The sequence below is a fragment of the Stenella coeruleoalba genome (assembly GCF_951394435.1).
Source record: "Stenella coeruleoalba genome assembly, chromosome: 15".
Taxonomy (NCBI): Eukaryota; Metazoa; Chordata; class Mammalia; order Artiodactyla; family Delphinidae; genus Stenella; species Stenella coeruleoalba.
The window spans coordinates 71,992,508-72,013,084 of record NC_137161.1 but is presented as its reverse complement, the minus strand read 5'-3'; the positions used below and the strand labels follow the sequence as shown (position 1 = coordinate 72,013,084).

General features: G+C 53.2%; 1 protein-coding gene across 10 annotated transcripts; it reads right to left on the bottom strand.

The window, feature by feature from the left end:
* Positions 1-1,997: 1,997 nt before the first annotated feature.
* Positions 1,998-20,363, bottom strand: SEZ6L2 (seizure related 6 homolog like 2). Of its 10 annotated transcripts, none has more exons than XM_079945091.1 (18): positions 20,121-20,363; positions 19,088-19,219; positions 18,109-18,408; positions 17,625-17,764; positions 17,140-17,341; positions 12,582-12,767; positions 11,596-11,764; positions 10,793-10,956; positions 8,870-9,070; positions 8,278-8,416; positions 7,242-7,438; positions 6,928-7,122; positions 4,410-4,601; positions 4,134-4,325; positions 3,613-3,651; positions 3,313-3,430; positions 3,090-3,186; positions 1,998-2,618 (listed from the first exon to the last, which is right to left on the bottom strand). In XM_079945091.1, exons 1-18 carry the CDS (start codon positions 20,197-20,199, stop codon positions 2,589-2,591), a joined length of 2,772 nt encoding a protein of 923 aa, XP_079801217.1. In that variant the 5' UTR covers positions 20,200-20,363; the 3' UTR covers positions 1,998-2,588. The 10 variants fall into 10 exon arrangements, with proteins under 10 accessions (XP_079801217.1, XP_079801221.1, XP_079801223.1 ...); XM_079945095.1 differs by having other exon boundaries at positions 18,109-18,237; XM_079945097.1 differs by having other exon boundaries at positions 18,109-18,198.
* Between the last annotated feature and the right edge of the window lie 214 nt (positions 20,364-20,577).

The window sequence follows — 20,577 nt, the reverse complement described above, 5'->3', positions numbered from 1 at the left end:
CGCATTGCAGTGGCTTCTCTTGTTGTGGAGCACGGGCTCTAGGCGCACGGGCTCAGTAGTTGTGGCGCGTGGGCTCTAGAGCACAGGCTCAGTAGTTGTAGTGCACGGGCTTATTGCTCCACAGCATATGGGATCTTCCTGGACCAGGGCTCGAACCCGTGTCCCCTGCATTGGCAGGTGGATTCTTAACCACTGTGCCACCAGGGAAGCCCCTGGAATGGCTTTAATTCAGGCAGATATCAACCTATTCTCCATCAACCTGTTGGCAGAGATGAGTTCATGGGTCCAGATCCAGCCTCCCAGCCAAACTCCAGCACCTTAAGGTGCCTGTGGCATCTGAGAGGGTCCACCTTTGCTTCTGAGGAGCCCCTCCGGCCACCAGTGTCAGTGTTGAGGTCTCCCCTCCACGTTTTGGAGCCGCATGGCTATGGAACATATCATGCCTGTTACTAACCAGAAGGCAGTGCAGTAGGCTTTGTGACGTTTGCATTTAAATCCCAGTCTGGCCACTTATTGGAGCCTCGTAAGGAAGTCAGTTCACATCTCCCAGCCTCTGTTTCCTTATCTGAAAAATGGGAATAATTGTCCCTGTCTCACAAGGGCCTTGTGAGAGTTAAAAACATAATGCATACATGCTCATCACAATGCCTGGCACAGAATAAATGCCAAAAAAACTTAGGCTGTTATCAAGGTCGGTTTGCCTCGTGTTCTAAAATCCAATCCTCTTTTGAGTGTCCTAAAAATGTTTCATTATATTTAATTATAAAATTTTAATTAAGGAGAATTCAGTTGATTTGGAGAAAGACTTTAAGACAAACAGGCTGAGGCTTCCCTGGTGACACAGTGGTTAAGAATCCGCCTGCCAATGCAGGGGACACGGGTTCGAGCCCTGGTCTGGGAAGATCCCACATGCCGCGGAGCAACTAAGCCCGTGCGCTACAACTACTGAGCCTGCACTCTAGAGCCCTTGAGCCACAACTACTGAGTCCGTGTGCCACAATTACTGAAGCCCGCGCTCCTAGAGCCCATGCTCTGCAACAAGAGAAGCCACTGCAATGAGAGGCCCAAGCACCTCAACGAAGAGTAGCCCCCGCTCGCCACAACTAGAGAGAGCCTGCGCGCAGCAACGAGGACCCAATGCAGAAAAAAAAAAAAAAAAAAAAGACAAACAGGCTGTAAATTCTCTATAACGTTCAAAAGTAAAGTAGAAAAGGACACCCATGGGAAACCAAACAAGCTCATTGTTCATGAAAAGCTGCAAATATAATACTTGGTAGACACATAACAGCAGATATGCTTAAAATGCCAGAAAGGGGGCTTCCCTGGTGGCGCAGTGGTTGAGAGTCCGCCTGCTGATGCAGGGGACACGGGTTCGTGCCCTGGTCCGGGAAGATCCCACATGCCGCGGAGCAGCTGGGCCCGTGAGCCATGGCCGCTGAGCCTGAGCTCTAGAGCCCGCGAGCCACAACTACGGAAGCCCGCGCGCCTAGAGCCCGTGCTCCACAACAAGAGAAGCCACCGCAATGAGAAGCCTGCACACCAAACAAAGAGTAGCCGCTGCTCGCCACAACTAGAGAAAAGCACACGCATAGCAAAGAAGACCCAACGCAGCCAAAAATAAATAAATGCCAAAAAGATTGGGGGGAAAAATGGTACACTTGGATGGGTACAAGATTTCTCAAAAGGGGGTTGACTTTTAGGTCAGCTGGTCATGAAACAAATTGAGCGCTGTTTGTCGCCTGCCAAACAGTGAAGGAGGAGAGGTAGCTACTGTCACTTATCACCCAGCTAGGAGAGCCTGGAAACGCCAAGCCCTGTGGAGAGACTGCTGAGGCCAGGAGTGGGCCCAGCTGGTCCTCCAGAGGCTGAGCCCAAAGTCAGGCTTTTTGACGCCAGGCCAGCCCCTTCAACACTGCCCTGTGTGCAATCTTAAATTTCCATCTTTTTCCCCAAGTGTTCCCCTATCCCCAGCCCTCTTTCCAGAGAGGCCACCATCACCATCTCCAGTGCTCTGTGACCCACCTTCCCACACCCCACCAGCCCAGTTACAAATGGAGATTTTCTGTTTATTGCTCAAAAACAAAAATCCAGAAGCAAAGGTGGGGAGACTGTGGGTAGGGGACATGGCAGGAAGGGGGTAGGGGCCTTGTCCCAGCTCTCCCCTTCATCCCTCTTCTTCTGACCCTCCAAGGGTCAGAGGTTAGGCCCGGGGACAGAGCATCTGGGAAGGGCAGAGCCTTCATGACCAAGGGAACAGCAGAGCTCTTGGGTAGTCCTTGTGGGATGCCCTGGGCTGGAGGGGCCCCAGGAGTTGCATCAGGGGCTGAGTTCCCCTCCTAGGGTCCAAAAGGGGGTAGAGTGAGTGGGGGGCAGGCCCCTTGTTTGGCAACTGAGAAGAGGAGGCTTTGGGCACAGGATGCTGGTTTATTTACTGTAGGGTCCCCAGGGCCATCAAAGCCCCCTCGTGGGGCCAGGAGATTATTTACACAGCAGGGAGGAAGGGAGCCAGAGGCCAGGTCCTGTACTCCTTCCTGCCCAGAATGAGGAGAGGAGGGGCGTCCTGGGTCCTGCAGCCTTAGTCTTGGTGTTCAGATGGAAACTTCATACTCTCGTGTATCCTGGAAGCAGAGAGATGGCATCAGTCACTAGAATGGGATGGAGGTGGAGGAGGCATCCACAAGGAAGGGGAAAGACTCTGTGTTTTTAAAATAACAAAGATCATTGGGAGTTTGGGGACCATGGGGTGGGAATGGGGCTGAATCTGGCCAATGGGTGTATTCGGTTCATCCTACAGTGTCTTAAAGTCACATAAAAATCTAAATTTCTGGATTGTCTTGAACAGTTGGAAGGTCTGGCAGTTGGGCCTAGGTTTCCTCCATGGACTGGATGGGGTACAAGCTTTCCAGTTGGTCACAGTCCTTACCACTCCCGATTGGCCCACCTGACTTGGCTTTGTTCATTGACGTGGCCTTTGTAGGCAGCTGAGTTTGCAATTCCCAAGACAGATGTTACAAAGACCTTGAGAGAAGGTTATGGAGTCCCAGGGGAGCTGAGGGATGTGGCACTCCAGGGGTAGGGGAAGGGCTCACCCCAGCTTCATACAGTGGATTGCTGAAGTCTGACTCCACCGTGATGGGGCTGTAGGAATGGGAGCCTGAGAAGCCGAAGAGGGATTTTCCCTGTAGCCTGGGAAAGGAAGGAGATAGAGGGGCTTATCGAGAAGTGAGCCCCCAACCCCCCCTCACCCGGGCTTCTGTGCCAGGCAGGCAGGACGTCTGCCCTGGCCAGCAGCTCCCTGAGCTATGTACTTACTTGGTGTAGTATATGTAAACGCCACTGCCGAGGACGATGACCAAGCCTAGGGGCAGCAGAATGGCCAAGGCGAGGTTCCCACCCTCTAGCTGCCGTGACGGGTCGGTGGTCTGGCTCACTGGAAGGAGGAGGAGAGGCCAGTGATCTGGGGCTGGGCCCAGCCCTGGACTCTCCCAGCCTCCTGCCCTGGGCCCTGAACCCTGGGCCTCACCCCACCGGGGGCCTGGCCTCCTGCCCCCGGCCTCTGCCTTGCCCTCCCAACTTGGCCAGGCCTGGGTCTCCACCTGTGCCCTCACTGACCTTCCAGTTTTCGGTTGTCCAGGAGCTCCTCATAGGCCACTGCAGGGAGAGGAGGAGGAGGGGACGGGGTCTGAGCCAGGGAGGGAAGGAGGCTGGGTAGAGGGCCGGGAGCCCAGTGGGGCCGGGCTGGACAGCCTGGATTCTCTGCCCTCTGCTCAACCTAAACTTGATCCTTCCCTTGGGGACAGGGGAGGAACAGTCAGAGCAGGGCCTCGGTCCTCCTCCTCCAGACCCCTGGGCAGTCTAAACCAACCAGGTCTGTAGGATTTGTCAAAAATACGGAAACTGAGACCTATTCGGAGGGCAAGGGACTGCCAAACCAAAGCCCCCTCTACTACTTCCCTTAGGATAATTCCATGACCTTGAACTTCTCCAGGGCTTTTGGCTATACCTCTGATGATGAGAGCCCATAGAAAGTGGATGGGGAGCTCGGCAGGGTCTCGAATTTGCTACCTGACTTTCCCAGCCCTGTCACATCCTGGACACTGCTGTGCCCCCTCCTGCCCTGCCTGCCCAGGCACCTTTGCAGAGTGGGGGCTGGCTGGTCCACTGTGAGGGGTGGCCGGGCACACAGGTGATGGTGACCTCGCCAATGAGCTCAAAGCCCTCATAGCAGAAGAAGCGCAGAGACTCGCCCGCCTGGTAGTGATGCTTGTACAACGTCTGATAGCCGTTCTCCGGCACCCCGGGGTTCAGGCACGGCTCGTACTTCACTGCAGGGAAGAGGTCAGTCATGGGCCAGCTGCACCATCGAGCAGGCCACCCAGCCACCCATCCTAGGGTGTCCCCAGACTCACAGGCGCACTTGGGGACCCGGTCGCTCCACTTGGGCGTGCCCGTGTCCCGGCTGTAGCAGGTGAGCACGGCCGCCCCCTCCAGGCTGTACCCCGGCAGACAGCGGTACTGGACGTGGGAGCCAACAGGAAAGCCAGCATCTGAGGTGGTGCGGTGCCCGTTGGTGATCTCACCAGGATCGGCACAAGTCATGACTGTTGGCAGGAGGGCAAAGTCAGGGGGAGCCAGGCCCTTAAAAGATCTGCCAGAAGCTTAGAGCTGGGAGACGCCTGAGTCGTGGGCCATCTCCTCTGGGCAACACTCCGCACACACCTCCCACTCCTTCCTCAGAATGAACAGAGCAGGAGTTGGAAAACTTAAAATTCAATGCATTTTACATAGCAGGTTTCTTCCAGAAAACAGAACGTTTGGGGCAACCTGGGCCCCCATCCTAGGGTGAAATTTGAAATATTGAACCACTCAACCAGAGCAAACCAGCTAAATCCCAACCGTGTCAGCCCTGCATGGCAAATCATCATCAGCAGAGCAGCTGCCCTCTTCAGAGGGGCCCAGACCTCCTGCTCCCCTCATTCCCGTCATCCCCAGCCCCTTCTGCTCACTTGTATTGCCTGCCTGGCCTCTGCGGGCATTTGCTTACAACCTTGCTGTGGAAGAATCCCAATCAAAGCCATTTCTTATATATAGACCTGAGCAAGGCACCTCGCTAAAATGTTTTACAAACATGATATCATATACCCTGATGATCTCAGAGAGGTCAGCGTCACTATCACCTCCCTTGGGGCTCAGGGCTCAGGGCAGTCAAATGACTGGTCTATGGTCACTCAGCCAGGGAGTGGCAAAGCTGGAACTGTTCAGGGTCCCAGCCAGGGAGCACTGGGCTGAGATTCAGAGACTTAGGGCTCAGCTCAGCTGAAGGCTCCATGTGCTGCCTTGGGCAGGGTCCCTACTGAGTCTTGGGCAGCTGGGCCACGCCCTATCCCCTCTGGGCCCCGCTTCCATCCCTTCTTGTCCCCGCCCCGTGCGGTCTGGGTTCCAGATTGGACATCCTGTGACTCCTTCCAGGGATGGGGAGCTGTGTCAACTAGAAAGTTTTCCTTGTGTCCAGTCCAAATCTGGCTTCCTGAAACTTATCCTCATTGGTCCCACCGTTGCTCCTAGGGGCCAGGTGAAAGACCTACAGTCCTATACCCTGGTGACAGGCTTCCAGAAATTTGGAGGAAGTGACAAGATGCCACCCCTTTCTGCTCTTCTAAAAGATAAATTCTCCCAGCTCCTTTGAATGTCACCTCCTCTGTGAAATCTCCTGCCCTATCCCTGGGACAATTAACCCGCCCCTCTTCCTAAAGCCCTTCTTCATACTTATAGCAACTACTACTTACTCACTGTTTACCTGCACCAGGCACTAACGTGAAAAGCTTTTCATTTGCTTTTCACAATCCTCTATTCCTACTTCACTGAGGAAGAAGCCAAAGCCTCAGAGATGTTAAGTACCTTGCCTGAAGTCACCCAGCGGTTACCACTCTAATATCCTGAGTTAAGTATCTGTCCCTGTCCCAGACTGTGAGCTCTGTCAGGGTAGGGAGAGTCCCCAACACCTCCGCATAACTCCAGCCCCAACACATCATGGGACTTTAATAACGGAATTAAAATAAACCGACGGGCTTCCCTGGTGATGCAGTGGTTAAGAATCCGCCTGCCAATGCAGGGGACACGGGTTCGAGCCCTGGTCCGGGAAGATCCCACATGCCGCAGAGCAACTAAGCCCGTGCGCCACAACTACTGAGCCTGTGCTCTAGAGCCCACGAGCCACAACTATGGAAGCCCACACGCCTAGAGCCCATGCTCCGCATCAAGAGAAGCCACCGCAATGAGAAGACTGCGCACCGCAGGATAACGAAGAGTATCCCTCGCTCGCCGCAACTAGAGAAAGTTCTCGTGCAGCAACAAAGACCCAACTCAGCAAAAAATAAATAAATAAATGAATAAATAAATAAATTTATTAAAAAAATAAAAGTAAATAAAATAAAATAAACCGAACTCTCTGACAAGCCTAGGCCCCTGCAAAGTGACTCCTCATAATGTCAAGGGTTGGGGACTGAGAGACTGGAGCAAGGCCTAGAACAAGAAAAGAGATGACGGGGCAGGCGGGGGGCAGGGGGGCAGGGGGGCGGGACTCAGACTGGGCAGAGGCAGGGGAGGAACCCAGAAGAACCAGGTTCAGGACCCAGAACAGTGCAAGAGAGAGGGATGCAGCCCTGGGAAGATGAGAGTGGGGACCAGAGGGTACGGTTTCGGAACACCGAGGAACAGAGGAGTGGAACCCACTGGACATATGGTTGGGGCCTGAGGAAGATCTAGGCAGGACCTCGAGCGAAGGGATGGGTCCAGACAGAACAGGGGCGGGAACAAGAAGATACGGAGGCGGGGCGCATAGGGGGTGGGCGGAGCCCAAGCAGAGCCGTGAAACCCAGGTGGGCAGGGGCGGAGCCACGAGAGGATTAGGGCGGGGCCCGGGCTCACTCTTTCGGCAGGCGGGCGGCGCTGCGCTCCAGGACAGGTCCCACTGGCAGGTGAGAATGTCCGACCCAAGCAGCTCATAGCCAGGCTCGCACTGATAAGTAAGCACAGTGCCCCGGATCAGGTCCCCGTGGGAAGCCGTCCTCCAGCCCCATTCCGGGGGCGGCAGCTCGGGGCACGTGTCGTTCCTCGGGACCTCTGCAGGGGAGAGACGGCGAGTTTGGAGGCTGTCCTGCGACCCAGGGCGCCCTTCCAGCCTCGGGGGCCTCTCTGACCTGCGGGACCCCTTCCCACCTCGGGACCCTAGGCCTCGGTACCTTTGAAGTGCAACACGAAACCCTGGCCCAGGCCCGGGTTTGGAGGTCCGGGCGGTGCCTGGAACTGCAGCGTGAGGTCGGGCCCAGAGGAGAGGAGGCGGCGGCGCGGTTGAGGCCCTCGCAGCTGGGCCAGGACTCGGGCACTGGGACCGTCCCCATCGAACAGTGTCAGCATATCCCCTTCGCGCACATTCAAGCTGGAGAGAGTGGGACCAGATATGGGGGCTGGGTTACGATCGGCCCCTCCCATCTGGTTCTGCCCAATCACTAACTCAGCCCATTAGCAACCTTACCTACTCTCCAGTCCCGCCCTACATTCTCCTATCCCAGGCCTCAGTTTGGATCAGTTATGGGCTTCTCCTCCACGCTAGTCGCTCCAGGTTCCATTTGGTCTGTGGCTCCTCCCGGCTCCTGCTTCCCAATCCCCAGCCCTGATCATTGTTGACGCCTCCCACTTCCCAGTCCCTCCTCCATCACCAGGTGACGCACAGCCAGGCTCAACTCCAGCTCTGACCAATCACAGACCATGCTCATTACCACCCAGCCCAACTCTAGGCCCCAACCGAGTACTTGCTTTTTGAGCCACGCCCACTTTTGGTTCTGTCCAGGCACATGACCACCTCACACCAAAGTAGCTCACTGGGTCTCCCCCACAGCCACGCCCACCTTGTGTGCTGCTGCTGATGCAACAGCTCGGGCCTGGGTCCCTGGAAATCACTCCGGGGGGGCCTCAGAAACAGCCAAAGAGTGAGACTTCAGGCCAGAGCCCCTTTTTCACAATAGTCCCCGAGGAAGGCTGCATTACCCCATTTACTTGTCCAAGGTTGCCTGACCAATAAGTGATTTGTACCTGGGTCTACCTGATGTCCCACACCCCTATCCTGAATCCTTAGCCACTTCTTTCATCCGAACGTATATTCACTGAATCTCGTGCAGACACTCGAGCCGGCCAGGCTCATAATGCAGGCCAGTGCATTGTCATACCACACACGGCTGAGCCCACACCCATTGCACCCTCTGCAGTACCCAGACGTACATCTCAACTTGAAGCAAGATGCGCTTCTCTTCCTGGACATGCAGACCCCACACGCAGTCTTGGCCGGGGCTATAGCTCTGGGGCCAATCTGGAGAGAGGACCACACCAGCTGGCTCTGACAGCTCCCCTCCACACATGGCTAGGATAGAAAGGGTGTCAGATTCAGGACCCAGGTGGGCATGCAGTCTCTATTTCGCTACGATCCTCACCACTCCCAACTGTGTGCACCAGACTGCCTCCCCGGTTTCCTATTATCTATTACCCACCCGATTCTTGCCACGTCTAGTCCTGTTGGGTCCAATCCCCCGCCCCACTCTTAACTAACCCCGCCCAGTCTCCAGCCTATGCATTACCACCCAATCCATGACTTAGCCCAATCTAGCTCTTGAAGATATTTGGGTTATGACCCCTGAACTCCGTAACAAGCCCATCAACTACTCAGCTAAGAAAACTAAGCCTCTGAAAGGGACAGAGATTGATCCTGAGTTTACTAGGTTCTCCTTCCTGAACGGCCTTCCTAGGATCCCCAGCTCAGGGGGTAGTCTGTGAACTGAAGGATGTTCTGGGGAGGCGGGGAAGGTGGCAGGCTCACCCTTGCAGGCTGGCTCTGTGTCATTCCAGTGGGGTTCTGTGGGATCCACACATTCGATGGCATTGGGGGGGCCAGGGGGCTCCAGGGCATATCCTGGGAGGCACGAGAAGGTGGCCAGCGCCCCTGGGCGGTATTCGGGGTCCGTGGTGGTGACATTGCCATGTGCCAGGAACGGGGCAAAGCAGCGATCTTCCTCGAAGGCTAGAGGAGTCAGTCACAGGAATTAAGCATTAGGACAGGCCTCCAGGGATCTCAGACTGGGGAACCAGGCTGAATTCCAGTGTGGTTTGGCCCCGCAGTGGGCTATTTAAAATGGAAAGCCTTTGGGCTTAGCTTTCACTTTCCAGTTTCCCCCAAACCCTAACATTCCTCATTCACATATTTATGTTAGCTCCCCGGCCTCTGGACAGAAACCCCAAGGTCAGTCAAGTCCCAGCCACTATTCTACAGATGAGGACACTAGGTCCACAGACAAAAAGCCATGTGCTCCATGTCACACAGTAGGGCAGTGGCAGAACCAGGCCTCAAGCCCAGATTCCTTGATTCCCAGCCAGAGACACTTGGCTCTGGAAGCTGCAATGGAGTGGGGGAAAACGGTGCCTTTGGAGACCTGGCTCATGTAGGTGTGTTCGCTCCTCAAAAATAACCGTTGGTTTCTGATCAACCCTGATTATCCATACTGTGGCTAGAATCCAAAAGTGAGGCAAACACAAAAGCTACTCAGTTTTAACTTTGGTCTAAGTCAGCAAAAAAATTAACATTTGTAGAGTGTTTTAGTTTTTGCCCATCTGATCATATCTTAGACTCAGGTAAGGCTCAGGTGCCTGTGATACAGAAAGAGTCTGAAGCCCATGGAGCAGCAGTGGCCCACAACCATGGAGACAGGCCTCAAACCTAGAAATTCTCTTTGCACTCTCAGAATCTAAAATGCAATTTATTTTTCAGATCCACTGTTCTGTTTCACCATTACTTAACCTGATAAGGTGTCATGTCCAAATCTTATGCATCCATCAGGGCCAAGTGCCAATTCCCTTTCTCCTTTGATTCATACCAGAAACTAGCCCCTCCCATCTCTGAGCATTTTACTTTCTTTGTCTCTTTCCTGCTACTGTTTACACAAATCCTCTGCTCCAGCCACAGTGAAACTCTCTGTTTCCCAAACGTACAGGCTTTTCTCTACCTCTTTACTGTTGCTCACACTGTTCCTTTCCCCTGAGATGCTCGTTCCCAATCTTCCTCTTTTAAAATTCTCTCTGTCCTGTAAGTCCCAGTTCAAATGCCTCCTCCCATGATCACTGACTTCCTTCCTTCCTACCTATCCAGCATCCAGTCCCCTTTGTGTGTTAACAGCACTCCTATTTTCATTTTGGGTCACACGTCCTCCCCACTTCCAGTCCATGAGATTCAGTTGGAGCCAACCAGGGATGGCCATGTGATGTGGATCTGCCAATCATAACACCACCTGCCCCTAGCTACAGTGATTGGCTCAGGCATAGATAGATGACCTAAGCCAGGGCAATGAAAGCCTTTCCTGGCATTTTTGTTAAAGCTCTTAGGAAAGTGGTATGCTTTCTCTCTGATGGGGTTGCTAAAGTTGTTGGTATGTAAATCTGTAACTGCTAGGTACACAACAGACTGAGAGTCTGCCTGAGAATGAAGCCGACCGAGAGGAAAGAATGGAGAGATTTAAGTAACTGGTCTCTTGGCTGTGTACCTGGATCCAGCCACACTTGAAGCTTAAGTAGAAAAGACCACCTCAGGGAATTAGAATGTGTCCTTGTCGATTTGGGATGGGGAGACAAGTCAGTTTTCAGGAATCCAAACGTGGAGATAAGCAGAGATGGATTATGTGCTTGTGACCATGCCTGGGCGTAGGAAGAGGGGAAGGTGCGGCAGGTGGGGCCTCAGGGGAAGGGCAGTTACCTTCAAATCGGAGGCTTAGCAGCAGGGGATTGGCAGGTGTCTCTGAAAGCAGCTCCACATAGAGGGACTGGGCATCACTGATGAGACCCCGCTCTGGGACATCATCCATGTCCGAGTCATAGATCACCGGGGATAGGGGACTGCCCCCTGAGCGCACCATCAGCCTGGGATGGACAGAGGTGGCCAGGAGCTCAGCTTCCCCTCAGAAGCTGCCTCACCTCTTGCCTGCTCTCCTAACTTAATTTCATAGCTATTATTTTCAAACATTAACTATATGCCATGTACTCTTCTAAGCTTTTACACATTTTATCTCACTTAATTCTCACAAGAACCCTTGAGTTAGATACTATTATTATCCCTCATTTTATAGATGAGAAAATTGAGGCACAGAAAGAGTAAGTAACCTGTCCAGCTACACATAGCAACTAATGTCAGAGCTGGGACACTAGTTTGCTAGATAAAGAGTGAGAATAATGAAGATGACGTTGGCAAACTCATTTATAGTGCTTACTGTGTGCTAGGCACCATTCCAAGCACTTTACATATCTTAATGCATTTGTCCTCACAGAAACCTTAAGAGGGAGGTACTATTATCTCCATTCTACAGATGAGAAAACTGAAGCACAGAGAGGTTAAGTGATTTGTCTCAGTTTGCACAGCTATACTGCCTAAGAAAGGGGAAGGACTAACCCGCATTTGACATAGATCCCAACTGGGATTCCCCCCGCGTCTGTCTGACTGTCTATTGCAGCCTCCCTATTTCCTTGAAGTGAGGACCTCTGACGCAAGGCCCAGACCCTCACCGGTCGTTGTCCTCATCCAGGGAGACTCTCTCAAAGTGTAGGTGCAGCCGGCGTCCCTCAGCTGCTTCGATGACCCAACGGCAGGTGAGGTTGGGCCCTGCAGCTCCCCCAGGCTCAGGGGACACGATGCGGCCAAGTGTAGCGTTGTGGATGGTGCCACCACAGGATGCTGTGGACGGTGCGGGGGGGCAGGTTAAGGTGACTTGTCCTTTTCCCATCTGCAGAGCTATTGCACCCACACCTTTGCCTGGGACCTGGCCTTGGGATGACCTCTGCCCTACAGGCTCACCCCAGGACTTTTTTCAGGCCACTACCAGGTGAGGAACCAGCCTTGGAATAGAAAAACCCTAGGATGGACACCCCCTACCCCCCGCAGGATGGCGATTCCATCAAAATGAAGACTCCCCAGATGTGGACACCCTGGGGTGGGGAGTTATGGGGAAGTCCCCCAAACTGAAGCTCTCAGATGGAAAATACTCAGGATAGGATCCCAGGATGAAGACTCTCCAGGATAGACACCCCCAGATATAGACCCCAAGAATGGTTTCCTCTAGGATGAGGAGTCTCCAAAAGCAGGGACCCCCAGAATGGTGACTCCCCAAATGGGAACCCTCCAGGAATTCCCTGTGGTCTATTGGTTAGGACTCTGCACTTCCACTGCAGGGGGCACAGGTTTGATCCCTGGTCAGGGACCTAAATTCCCACAAACCATGTGGCATGGCCAAAAAAAAAAAAAAAAAGGAACCCCCCCCCCCCCACCCCGAGGTGGTACTTCCCCAGATGGAGAGCCCCCCCCCCCAAGGATGGAGACTCCAAGGATTGAGACCCTCAGGGTGAAGAGCTCCAAATGGAGACCTCAGGATAGGGACTCTTCAGGGTAAAAAACCCTTCAAGATGGTTGTTCCCAAAGATAGAGACCCCCAAGGTAGGACCCTCCAGTGGGGCTCCCAGGACAGAAAACCACACCTATTGTGGTAGAGACTCACCCATGCAGCTGGGGGGTTCACTGCTCCAGGCTGGCCGGGTACCATTGAGGCAGATGAGGGTCTCCTCACCCTGCAGCTGGTAGCCCGAATCACAGTGGAAGGTGGCAGTGCCTCCAGGGTGAAGGTCTGTCACACTCACATCCCCATGGGCTGGCCGGGGAGGGAAGCCGCAGCTCAAGAGGTAGGCTGGATCAGGCAGGGCAGGAGAAAGAGGATTCACTCTCCCAGGCCATCCTCTCTCACTGGTTCCCCAGCATTTCCGCCCCTCTTTCCAGGTCCCCCTCACTCTCCAGGGCACAAACTGGCTCCATACTGGAGTCCTTACGTGGACACACTGTCTCATGAAGAGGTAATGTCAACATCTCTTATCTCCCCTAATCTTTGTAATCTACCCACTTTGGCCCCCATTTTACAGATGAGAAACCTGAGCCTCAAAGAAGTTTTGGACCCTAGCACCCATTTACTGTGTGAATTCAGGCAAATCAATTGACCACTCTGAACCCCATTCAGCTCTAATAATAGCAAATAGTATTTGCAGAGCTTGTTCAGCTTCCAAAATGAGTTCACGCAGCGCTTTTGAGGTAGTCAGAGAAAGGCTGTGACCCACTTTCCAGGGGTGGAAATTGAGGCTCCAAGTTATTAAGTGCCTCAGATCATTTTCTCCCCTCCATACACACAGACTTTCTTCCACTGAGGTGTCACTGTGATATTATACCCTCAGCTTTCATCCAGAGGAGTTACAAGAAACTCCTTTAGAAACAGACTATTCTGTCATTAAAGACCTTAATACCCAGTGTCCCCTAAATGAATCCCCCAGTGAAAGTGAAGTGCTGGGGAAAGCTTTGCTTTCCTTAAGGAACTGGTTTGTCTTTTTTCCTGCAATGAGAACTGTGTAATCTCTCTTTTCATACTGGCTGCTAGGAAGCCCAGAACCAGGTTGAGTCTTGTCCCTAGTAACAATGGCTTGTCTATCCACATTCTGTTTTTTTCAAATTTAATAAGCATTATCTGGTGCCAATATTTCTCTTATTTTTTTTTTTTTTTTTTGGCTGCGCCACATGGTTTGTGGGATTTTAATTCCCCAACCAGGGATTGAACCCCGGCCCTTGGCAGTGAGAGCGTGGAGTCTTAACCACTGGACTGCCAGGGAACTCCCTCTTACTTATTCTATTTAATCTTATTGTTTGCATTCTTTTTTGAAAGCCTCCTGAAATTCTTGTGGAAACATATGAGATGAAACAAACAAATAGAAAGTGACTTGGTAATCAGTGATAGACTCTGAACTTGATCCTGACAGAGCTCTGTGTGTCTGTTTAAGACTAGGCAGAGTTCATTAAGAAGGGCTTCCTGGAGGAAGTACATCGAAGCTGGGTCTTGTACGAGGGGCAGGCTCTGGTTAGCAGAGGGTCCAGCTTGCCTGGGCCTTTGCTTTTTCTGACTCTCCAGTCCTGAGTGATTCTGTAAGAGACCTGGTCTCTCCCTGTTTCAAAATTCAACAAGCATTTCCTTGGCTGGGTCCTAGGGTCAGAGGTGAAAAAGACTGAGGCCTTGCCTTCAGGAGTTCATGGTCTACTAAGATAGACAAAAAAACAGCCTTTTAGAATACAGGGATTTAGGAATTCCCTGGCGGTCCAGTGGTTAGGACTTGGCGATTTCACTGCCGGGCAGGGGTTCAATCCTTGGTCAGGGAGCTAAGATCCTGCAAGCCGAGCAGTGGACAAAACAAACAAATAAACAAAAAACAAACCAAAAAACCGCACAGTGATTTGAATAGACTTTAGCCTCTGTGATGGCTCTCCAAGACCAACAGAATCAAGTCTGAATGCTTTAGACTGACATTCAAGCCCCTTCCACAACCAGTTCCAGCCCAGTCCATCCAGCTTCAGTTCTCAGCACCCACGGCCCATATATCTCACACGATACAGTTCTGTGACTCCTTACAGTCCCACTTCCATATTTTTCCACACAATTTCCCCTACCTGAAAGGCTCTCTTCTCACTGTTTCTCACCTTTCAAGGAGTAACTTAAATACCACCTCCTCCAGGAAGCCTTCCTGACCCCTCCCCTTTCCCAGAGAGTTAGTTTTTTTTTTCTTTTTGCCTAAACACAATCCACATGCATAATTTTATCATCACATTAACACCTGCCTATTGCCACTGTGAGACTGAATCCAATGTTTTTTATTTTGTCTCCTAAAAACCTAGCCTAGCTGATCAGTTGATGCCGCCAAGAGGCAACGTGGAACAGTGCAAAGAGCACTGGATTTGGAGATGGGCAGACCTAAGTTCCAGTTCTACTTTCACAACTTATTAGCTGTATGGCCTTGAGCAGGTGACTTCACCTTTCATCTGTAAATGGCAATAACAATTCCTATCATTGAGGATTGGCCTTAAAGAAAAGAAACCTGGAATCAAGCCCCTGGAACATAGAAAGTACTCAGAAAATGTTAATCGCCCGCCCCTCAGCTTCAATTAATAAATGACCAGGGGTCAGGGACTTGGAGATCTGACTTCTGACTCTGCAATGAACTTGCTGGTGGCTGAGCAATCCATATAAGCTTCGAGGCCTTTTCTTCCTCTTAGAGATGGAGCTGACAATGGCCACCCCCAGGGCTGCTGTGAGAAGCAACCAAAACAAGAGTTGATGAAAGAGTTTTGTAAATGGGAAAGTTTGCTGGACTTGGGGTGAGGGGTGATGGAGCCTTTGACCTTCCAGAGAAGCTAATGAGGCCACTGTGGACTGGAGGGCCCAGCCAGTGCAAATTGGGAAGGGCTTAAACGGGGCCTCCGTCCCAAAAGTGCCTGCGGAAGCCGCAGAGCAGGGAAGACCCAGGCAGGTAATGAAGGCCCATTTATGCAATAGCCCTGCTTCCTCAAATGTTCCAGTTCGTCTAAAGAGTCCTATTTTCAATGCCCTAGGGAAGCGGCTGCTTAAAGGAGCCAGCAGGAAGCCATCCTATAATATCTGAAGCCGAGCCCTCAGCCCTGGGCCTTCAAGGCATGCTCTTGCTCCCCAACAACCGGGCCCTGACCACCAACTACATGTCCCCCGGCTCACTGGTCTCTCCAGGAGTAGGTCTGCTGCTGGGCATCTCCACCGTGCATGCCTTACCTCGTGGGGCAAGTCTAGAGCAGAGGCCTCAGGAGAGGCTGGAGAGTGTGTGAGGAAGGGATACGGGTTGTCTGTGTCCTGGATAAAGTCACAAGGGATCTGGTGTCAGCAGAGCTCACAAGTGGGCAGCAAGGCCATGAGGTGAAGTGAAGGGGACGCTGGCCCAACACACAGTTCCCTCTCTGTTTCTGAGCAAAGGAAGGGACTTTGGAGACGGCAGCAGTGTCTGGAATGGGACCTTGGGCTGGGCCCCTTGCCTCATGTACACGTGTATGCTAGAATGTACATTGCATCGTGGGAAGGTTTCCATACACACAGGCAAATATGGATGTACACGTGTGTGTAGGCTGTCTGTGGGTGGGTGCTTGCAAATGCAAGCATGCGCAGATACATCCCCTCCTTCCTACCCCCAGAAGTCAGCAGGATCTTTTTAGGTCACAAATCTGAGGCTGTCACTATCTTGCTTAAAACATTTCAAAGTGTCTCCTCCTCCCCTGCAGGATAAAGTAGTCCAAGGACTCCTCACTGAAGCTGGTAAGGCCCTTTGTCATCCAAATACAACCTACCTCCCAGTCTAGCCTCTTGGCCTACTTCCCCAGCACTTTCTGTGCTTTACTGTAATAGCAATGATTGACATTTTCGAGCCCTCACTGTGTACCAGACACTATTTTAAGCACTTGACGTGTATTGATTCATTTGATCTTCCTAATAATACCACAAAGTAAGTATTATGATCCCCATTTTTCAGATAAGACAATGCGGCACAGAAAGGTTAAGTAACTCACCCCAGGTCACACAGCTAAGACAATTCTATCTTCCATGCTGAATTACCTCAACTCCTCAAGGGGGGGTCACATTTTTTTCTCCTCTCTGGGTCTTGGAATGTGTTTTTCCATCCATCTAGACATCTGCCTTCCTCTTTCTCTCCCTCCCACCCTTCCCCTAGCTAACTCATCTTAGGTGTCAGCTTAGTCATCACCTCCTCCAAGGAGGTGTCCCCATATTCCTTATAGGGGAAATTTAGGTCCCTTTGATAGTTGTTCTCTCTGACAGTGGTTCCTCCATCATAGGGATGGGGGTCCTTATCTCACTGAATTATAATTATCCTGATTATTTGTCCATCTCCCTACCTAGATTCTGAGTTCCCTTTACATCTGGCTTGTTTATTCTTCTTTCCAAGGATAACACAGGGCCTGTATGAAGTGGGCACTCAATAAACATTTGCTGAGTGAATGGATGAATTGTCACTTGGATGTGTGCACACCCAGGCACAGGTCTGTGAGTGTGTGAGATAAGCGTGTATAGGTCTCCTCCGAGGATTCTGCCCCCCATGGTCCTAGTCAGGAGGAAAAGGCCCCAACATTACCCTGTGTTTAGAAGGCTCCTGAAGATGTTCCCTGTGCCCAGTGCGGCCCCTGCCCTCCCACCAGCACTCCGAACTCCTCACCCTGATAGTGGATCCTGAAGCCACCACCCCTTGGGACCCGTGGGCTCTGGAAGTGCAGGAGCAGCCTGTTGGTTGGACTCCGAAGGACCTGTCCTTCTCCCAGCATGGAGGAATTAGCCAGGAGTCGGGGGGCCAGTCCTGGGGACCCCCCACCAGCCAGCACCAGGAGTTCCTCCTCCCGAGACAGGTTCAGCGTCTGCACCTAAAGAAGCCAGACCCAGACCCGCCAGGGAAGTCAGCCGGGGTGTGTGACCCCCTAAGCTCCCCCGCCCCTTGCCTTCCTTTTCCCTGTATGTAGCAGACCAAGAACCACGGTAACGTTGGCCAAGTTGTAGAACTTTAGGAGAGCCTGTGAGATCCTCAGGAAATAGGTCCATCTGAGTCAGAAAACAAGTTCTCTGGCTCCTAGGCCCAACCCGTGCACACCCCTGGGCCCGGAGGGAAGGGCTGGGAGGTTTCACAATCATATGCTTAAGTCCAGTTACCTGGATCTCAATGCCGTAGCCAGGGTAGACATGGATGCTGTACGTGCAGTCCAGGAGCCCCAAGGTTCGGCTGGCCGCGCTCCCTAAATCTGGAGACTCCACATGCCCTTCACCTTCGGAGATGTTGTTATTACACAGAACTAAAGAGATATAAGTGCTGGGGTTGAGAGAATCTCTGTGTTCTTGCCCTCCCAGCCAAGTAACCCTGGGGGTCCTCATCTGTCTTCTCCCCAGCACCCCTCACCATCTTTATCCAATGCTCACTCTCCCATCTGTGCCCAGAACTCCCTTCCTCAACTGTCATAAGACATAAAACACATAGAACAGTGCTGGCACATAGTAAGGGTGTATCAGCGCTAGCCTTTATTATAATTAAGCAGAAGGCCCTCTCCCATCTAGACCCCTTCTTCTTCCACACGTTCCCGGCAGCCTCTCTCCCATCCACACCTTCCTCTTCTCCCACATCCCCTTTCAATCGCCTCACCTGGGCTGGTCACCGTCGTGGTGACAGTTGTCGTGGTGATGATGGTGGTCGTGGTCTCCTCCTCTCCTCCCTCAGGCCCGAGGGGCGGGCCTGGGGAGGCGGGACCGGGAAGGGGCGGGGCCGTAGTTCCTGGGGGCGGGGTCAGCAGCTCCGGCGCGGTGGGGCCTGCCCCCCTGCCCTCCTTAGGGGTTACGGCTGTTGTCAGAGGCCCTGTGCCCGGCTCAGTAGCCCGTGGCAGGGAGGGTGCTGCAAGAGTCTGGCCGGCTGGAGGGGTGGCTAGTGTGGGGTCTGGATCAGATCCTGGGACAGTGCGAGGGAAGTCAGGAAACAGGAGGAGCACATTGATGGGCCTCGGTCGGGGATCAGGGCTAAGAGACACTGCGAGGTCCCCACTGAACCCAAAAGACCTCCCCCACGAGGCGCAGGACCCCCACCTCTCCCTTCCCCACCCAAACTTCCCCCCTCCTCCCAAGGCTTCCACAGCCTGCCCCCCAGCCCCTTCTTTTCTTCTCTCTGTCCAGGCCCTTCCACTCTGACAGTCTCCTTGAGCTTCTCCCTCTGTCTCCCCGTTCAGATCTGGCGCTCTCTCCCGGTTACCCCCTTCTCTTTCCTCTTTTTATTTTGCGCTCTCTAGAACTCTTGGTCTATGTTTAGTATTCTTATCCCTCTCTGATTTTATGATTCTAGGTCTACTACTCTCTGCATTTCTCTCTCAGAATTTCTGTGTTTCTTTTCCACTCTATCTCTGATTCTGGCTCTCTGAGTTTCCATCTGTCTTTCTCTCTGTCTGTTTTTCTGTGCTGTTTCTTGATCATTCTACCTCAATTGCTCTGGCTCTCTGACTGTCTATGTCCAGTTTTGACTCTCTCGAACCATCTCTCTCTGTCTCTCTGAATTTCACTGGCCTGGCTCCCCATCTCCCTGAATTAATGTCCCTCCCTCTGCCTCTATGTTGCTCCTGCCACTCTGGGGGCCTCACCCGGCAGGTAGCCCATTTCTGGGCCTCTCCTCAGCAGGGCTCCATGGAGCAGCTCTGCCAAGGCCTCAGAGGCTACGGTGGGGGTCTCATTTCCAGGCTCCGGCAGTGCCTCCTCCTCCTTCAGGGGCAGACCTGGGAGATGAAGTTGTGCGAGCTCTTCCACTGCCCCACACTCCTTCCTTCTCCAGAAAGATCTTTTCCAGAGCTCTTATTCTCTCCTCAGTCAGCTGGGCCAGCAGGAGCTCAGAGGGTCCCAGACTGGGCTGAGAGCCAAGATTGGAGGAGGGGCTCCCAGCTGCCCATCACACTCCTACCCCTTCCTCTCTCCCTTTTCCCCCAGGCTGTGTGGGCCTTCGGTGAGCACCTCGGACAGAGCCAGCAGGGCAGAGAAGAGGCAGGGCGCTACCTTCATTTTCCCCTCAGTGATGCTCTCCCCCCAACCCCGGGCCTCTGCGGAGGGTCTGGCAGCACCACCCAGCCATTGCTTCTGCAGTGTCCAGCTTTTTCTCTGGGTTTCTGTCTCTGCAGTGTGGTCCTCCCTCTCTTTCTCTGCAGTCTCTGCCCCCTTCCCTGGAGTCTCGCTGGGGGGTCAGAGTTGGGGATTGAATATCTGGCCTCTGCGCACTGCCTCTGTTCATCTGTCTTTGTCCATACGTCCAAGAACATTTGTGTGTGCTGCGCCTGGCATCTCTCCCGGCACCTCCATCTCCCACCCCGGTACCCGGCCTGCTTCTGCCGCCTCCGCAGACATCCCCCCCACCCCGCCCCGCCACAACGTCCCCAGCCCTTCTTCCTGGATTTAACCCCTGAGACGCTGCTAAAAGCTCCCCTCATTAATTTCCCCAACTCCTCAATATATGGGGTTAGAGGCTCCAGGTGCAAGCTGGAAAGCCCTGGCTTGCCCCTTCTCCGTCAGCTGTGCCCCTCCCCTCCCCCAGGAGCTCAGAAGGCGCAGGATGTTCGGAGAAAGGAAGGTATAGGACCCAGCTGGGGGCCTTCCCGGAGGCCCACCCCCACGCACCCAAGTCCTTACCCTGAATCCAGGGACAGCTCAGCAGAATTAGGAACAGCAGCTGGGGAGGTGGCGGATGCTGGGCCCTGGGAGCCCCCATGGCGACTCACACCAATTTCTCTCCTCTGCGCCTCTCCTAAATAATCTAGCTGTCACCTTTCCTCCGTCTTCTTTTATCTTTCCTATTAATTTTTTTTTTTTTTCCTACTGGCAGTTAGCAAGGGAGACAATGTCTCTGCCTTTGGGACGGAGGGGCAGAACTGGGCTGGGGGTCTCCTGGAGCCCACCCCTCTTTGGCCAGTCTCCTCTGTCCTCTGCTCTCCTGTCTGCGGGAGAGGGGGCGCGGCTCCGGCTGCAGCGGGTGGGGCCAAGAAGGGCGAAGGAGCTGGGTCGCCTGGGTTACCCTCTGGCTCAGGCACCTGGGTCCGCCAGGCTGGCTGGATTCTAAGCTGGGGGAGTGGGTCGAGGCAAAACAGCT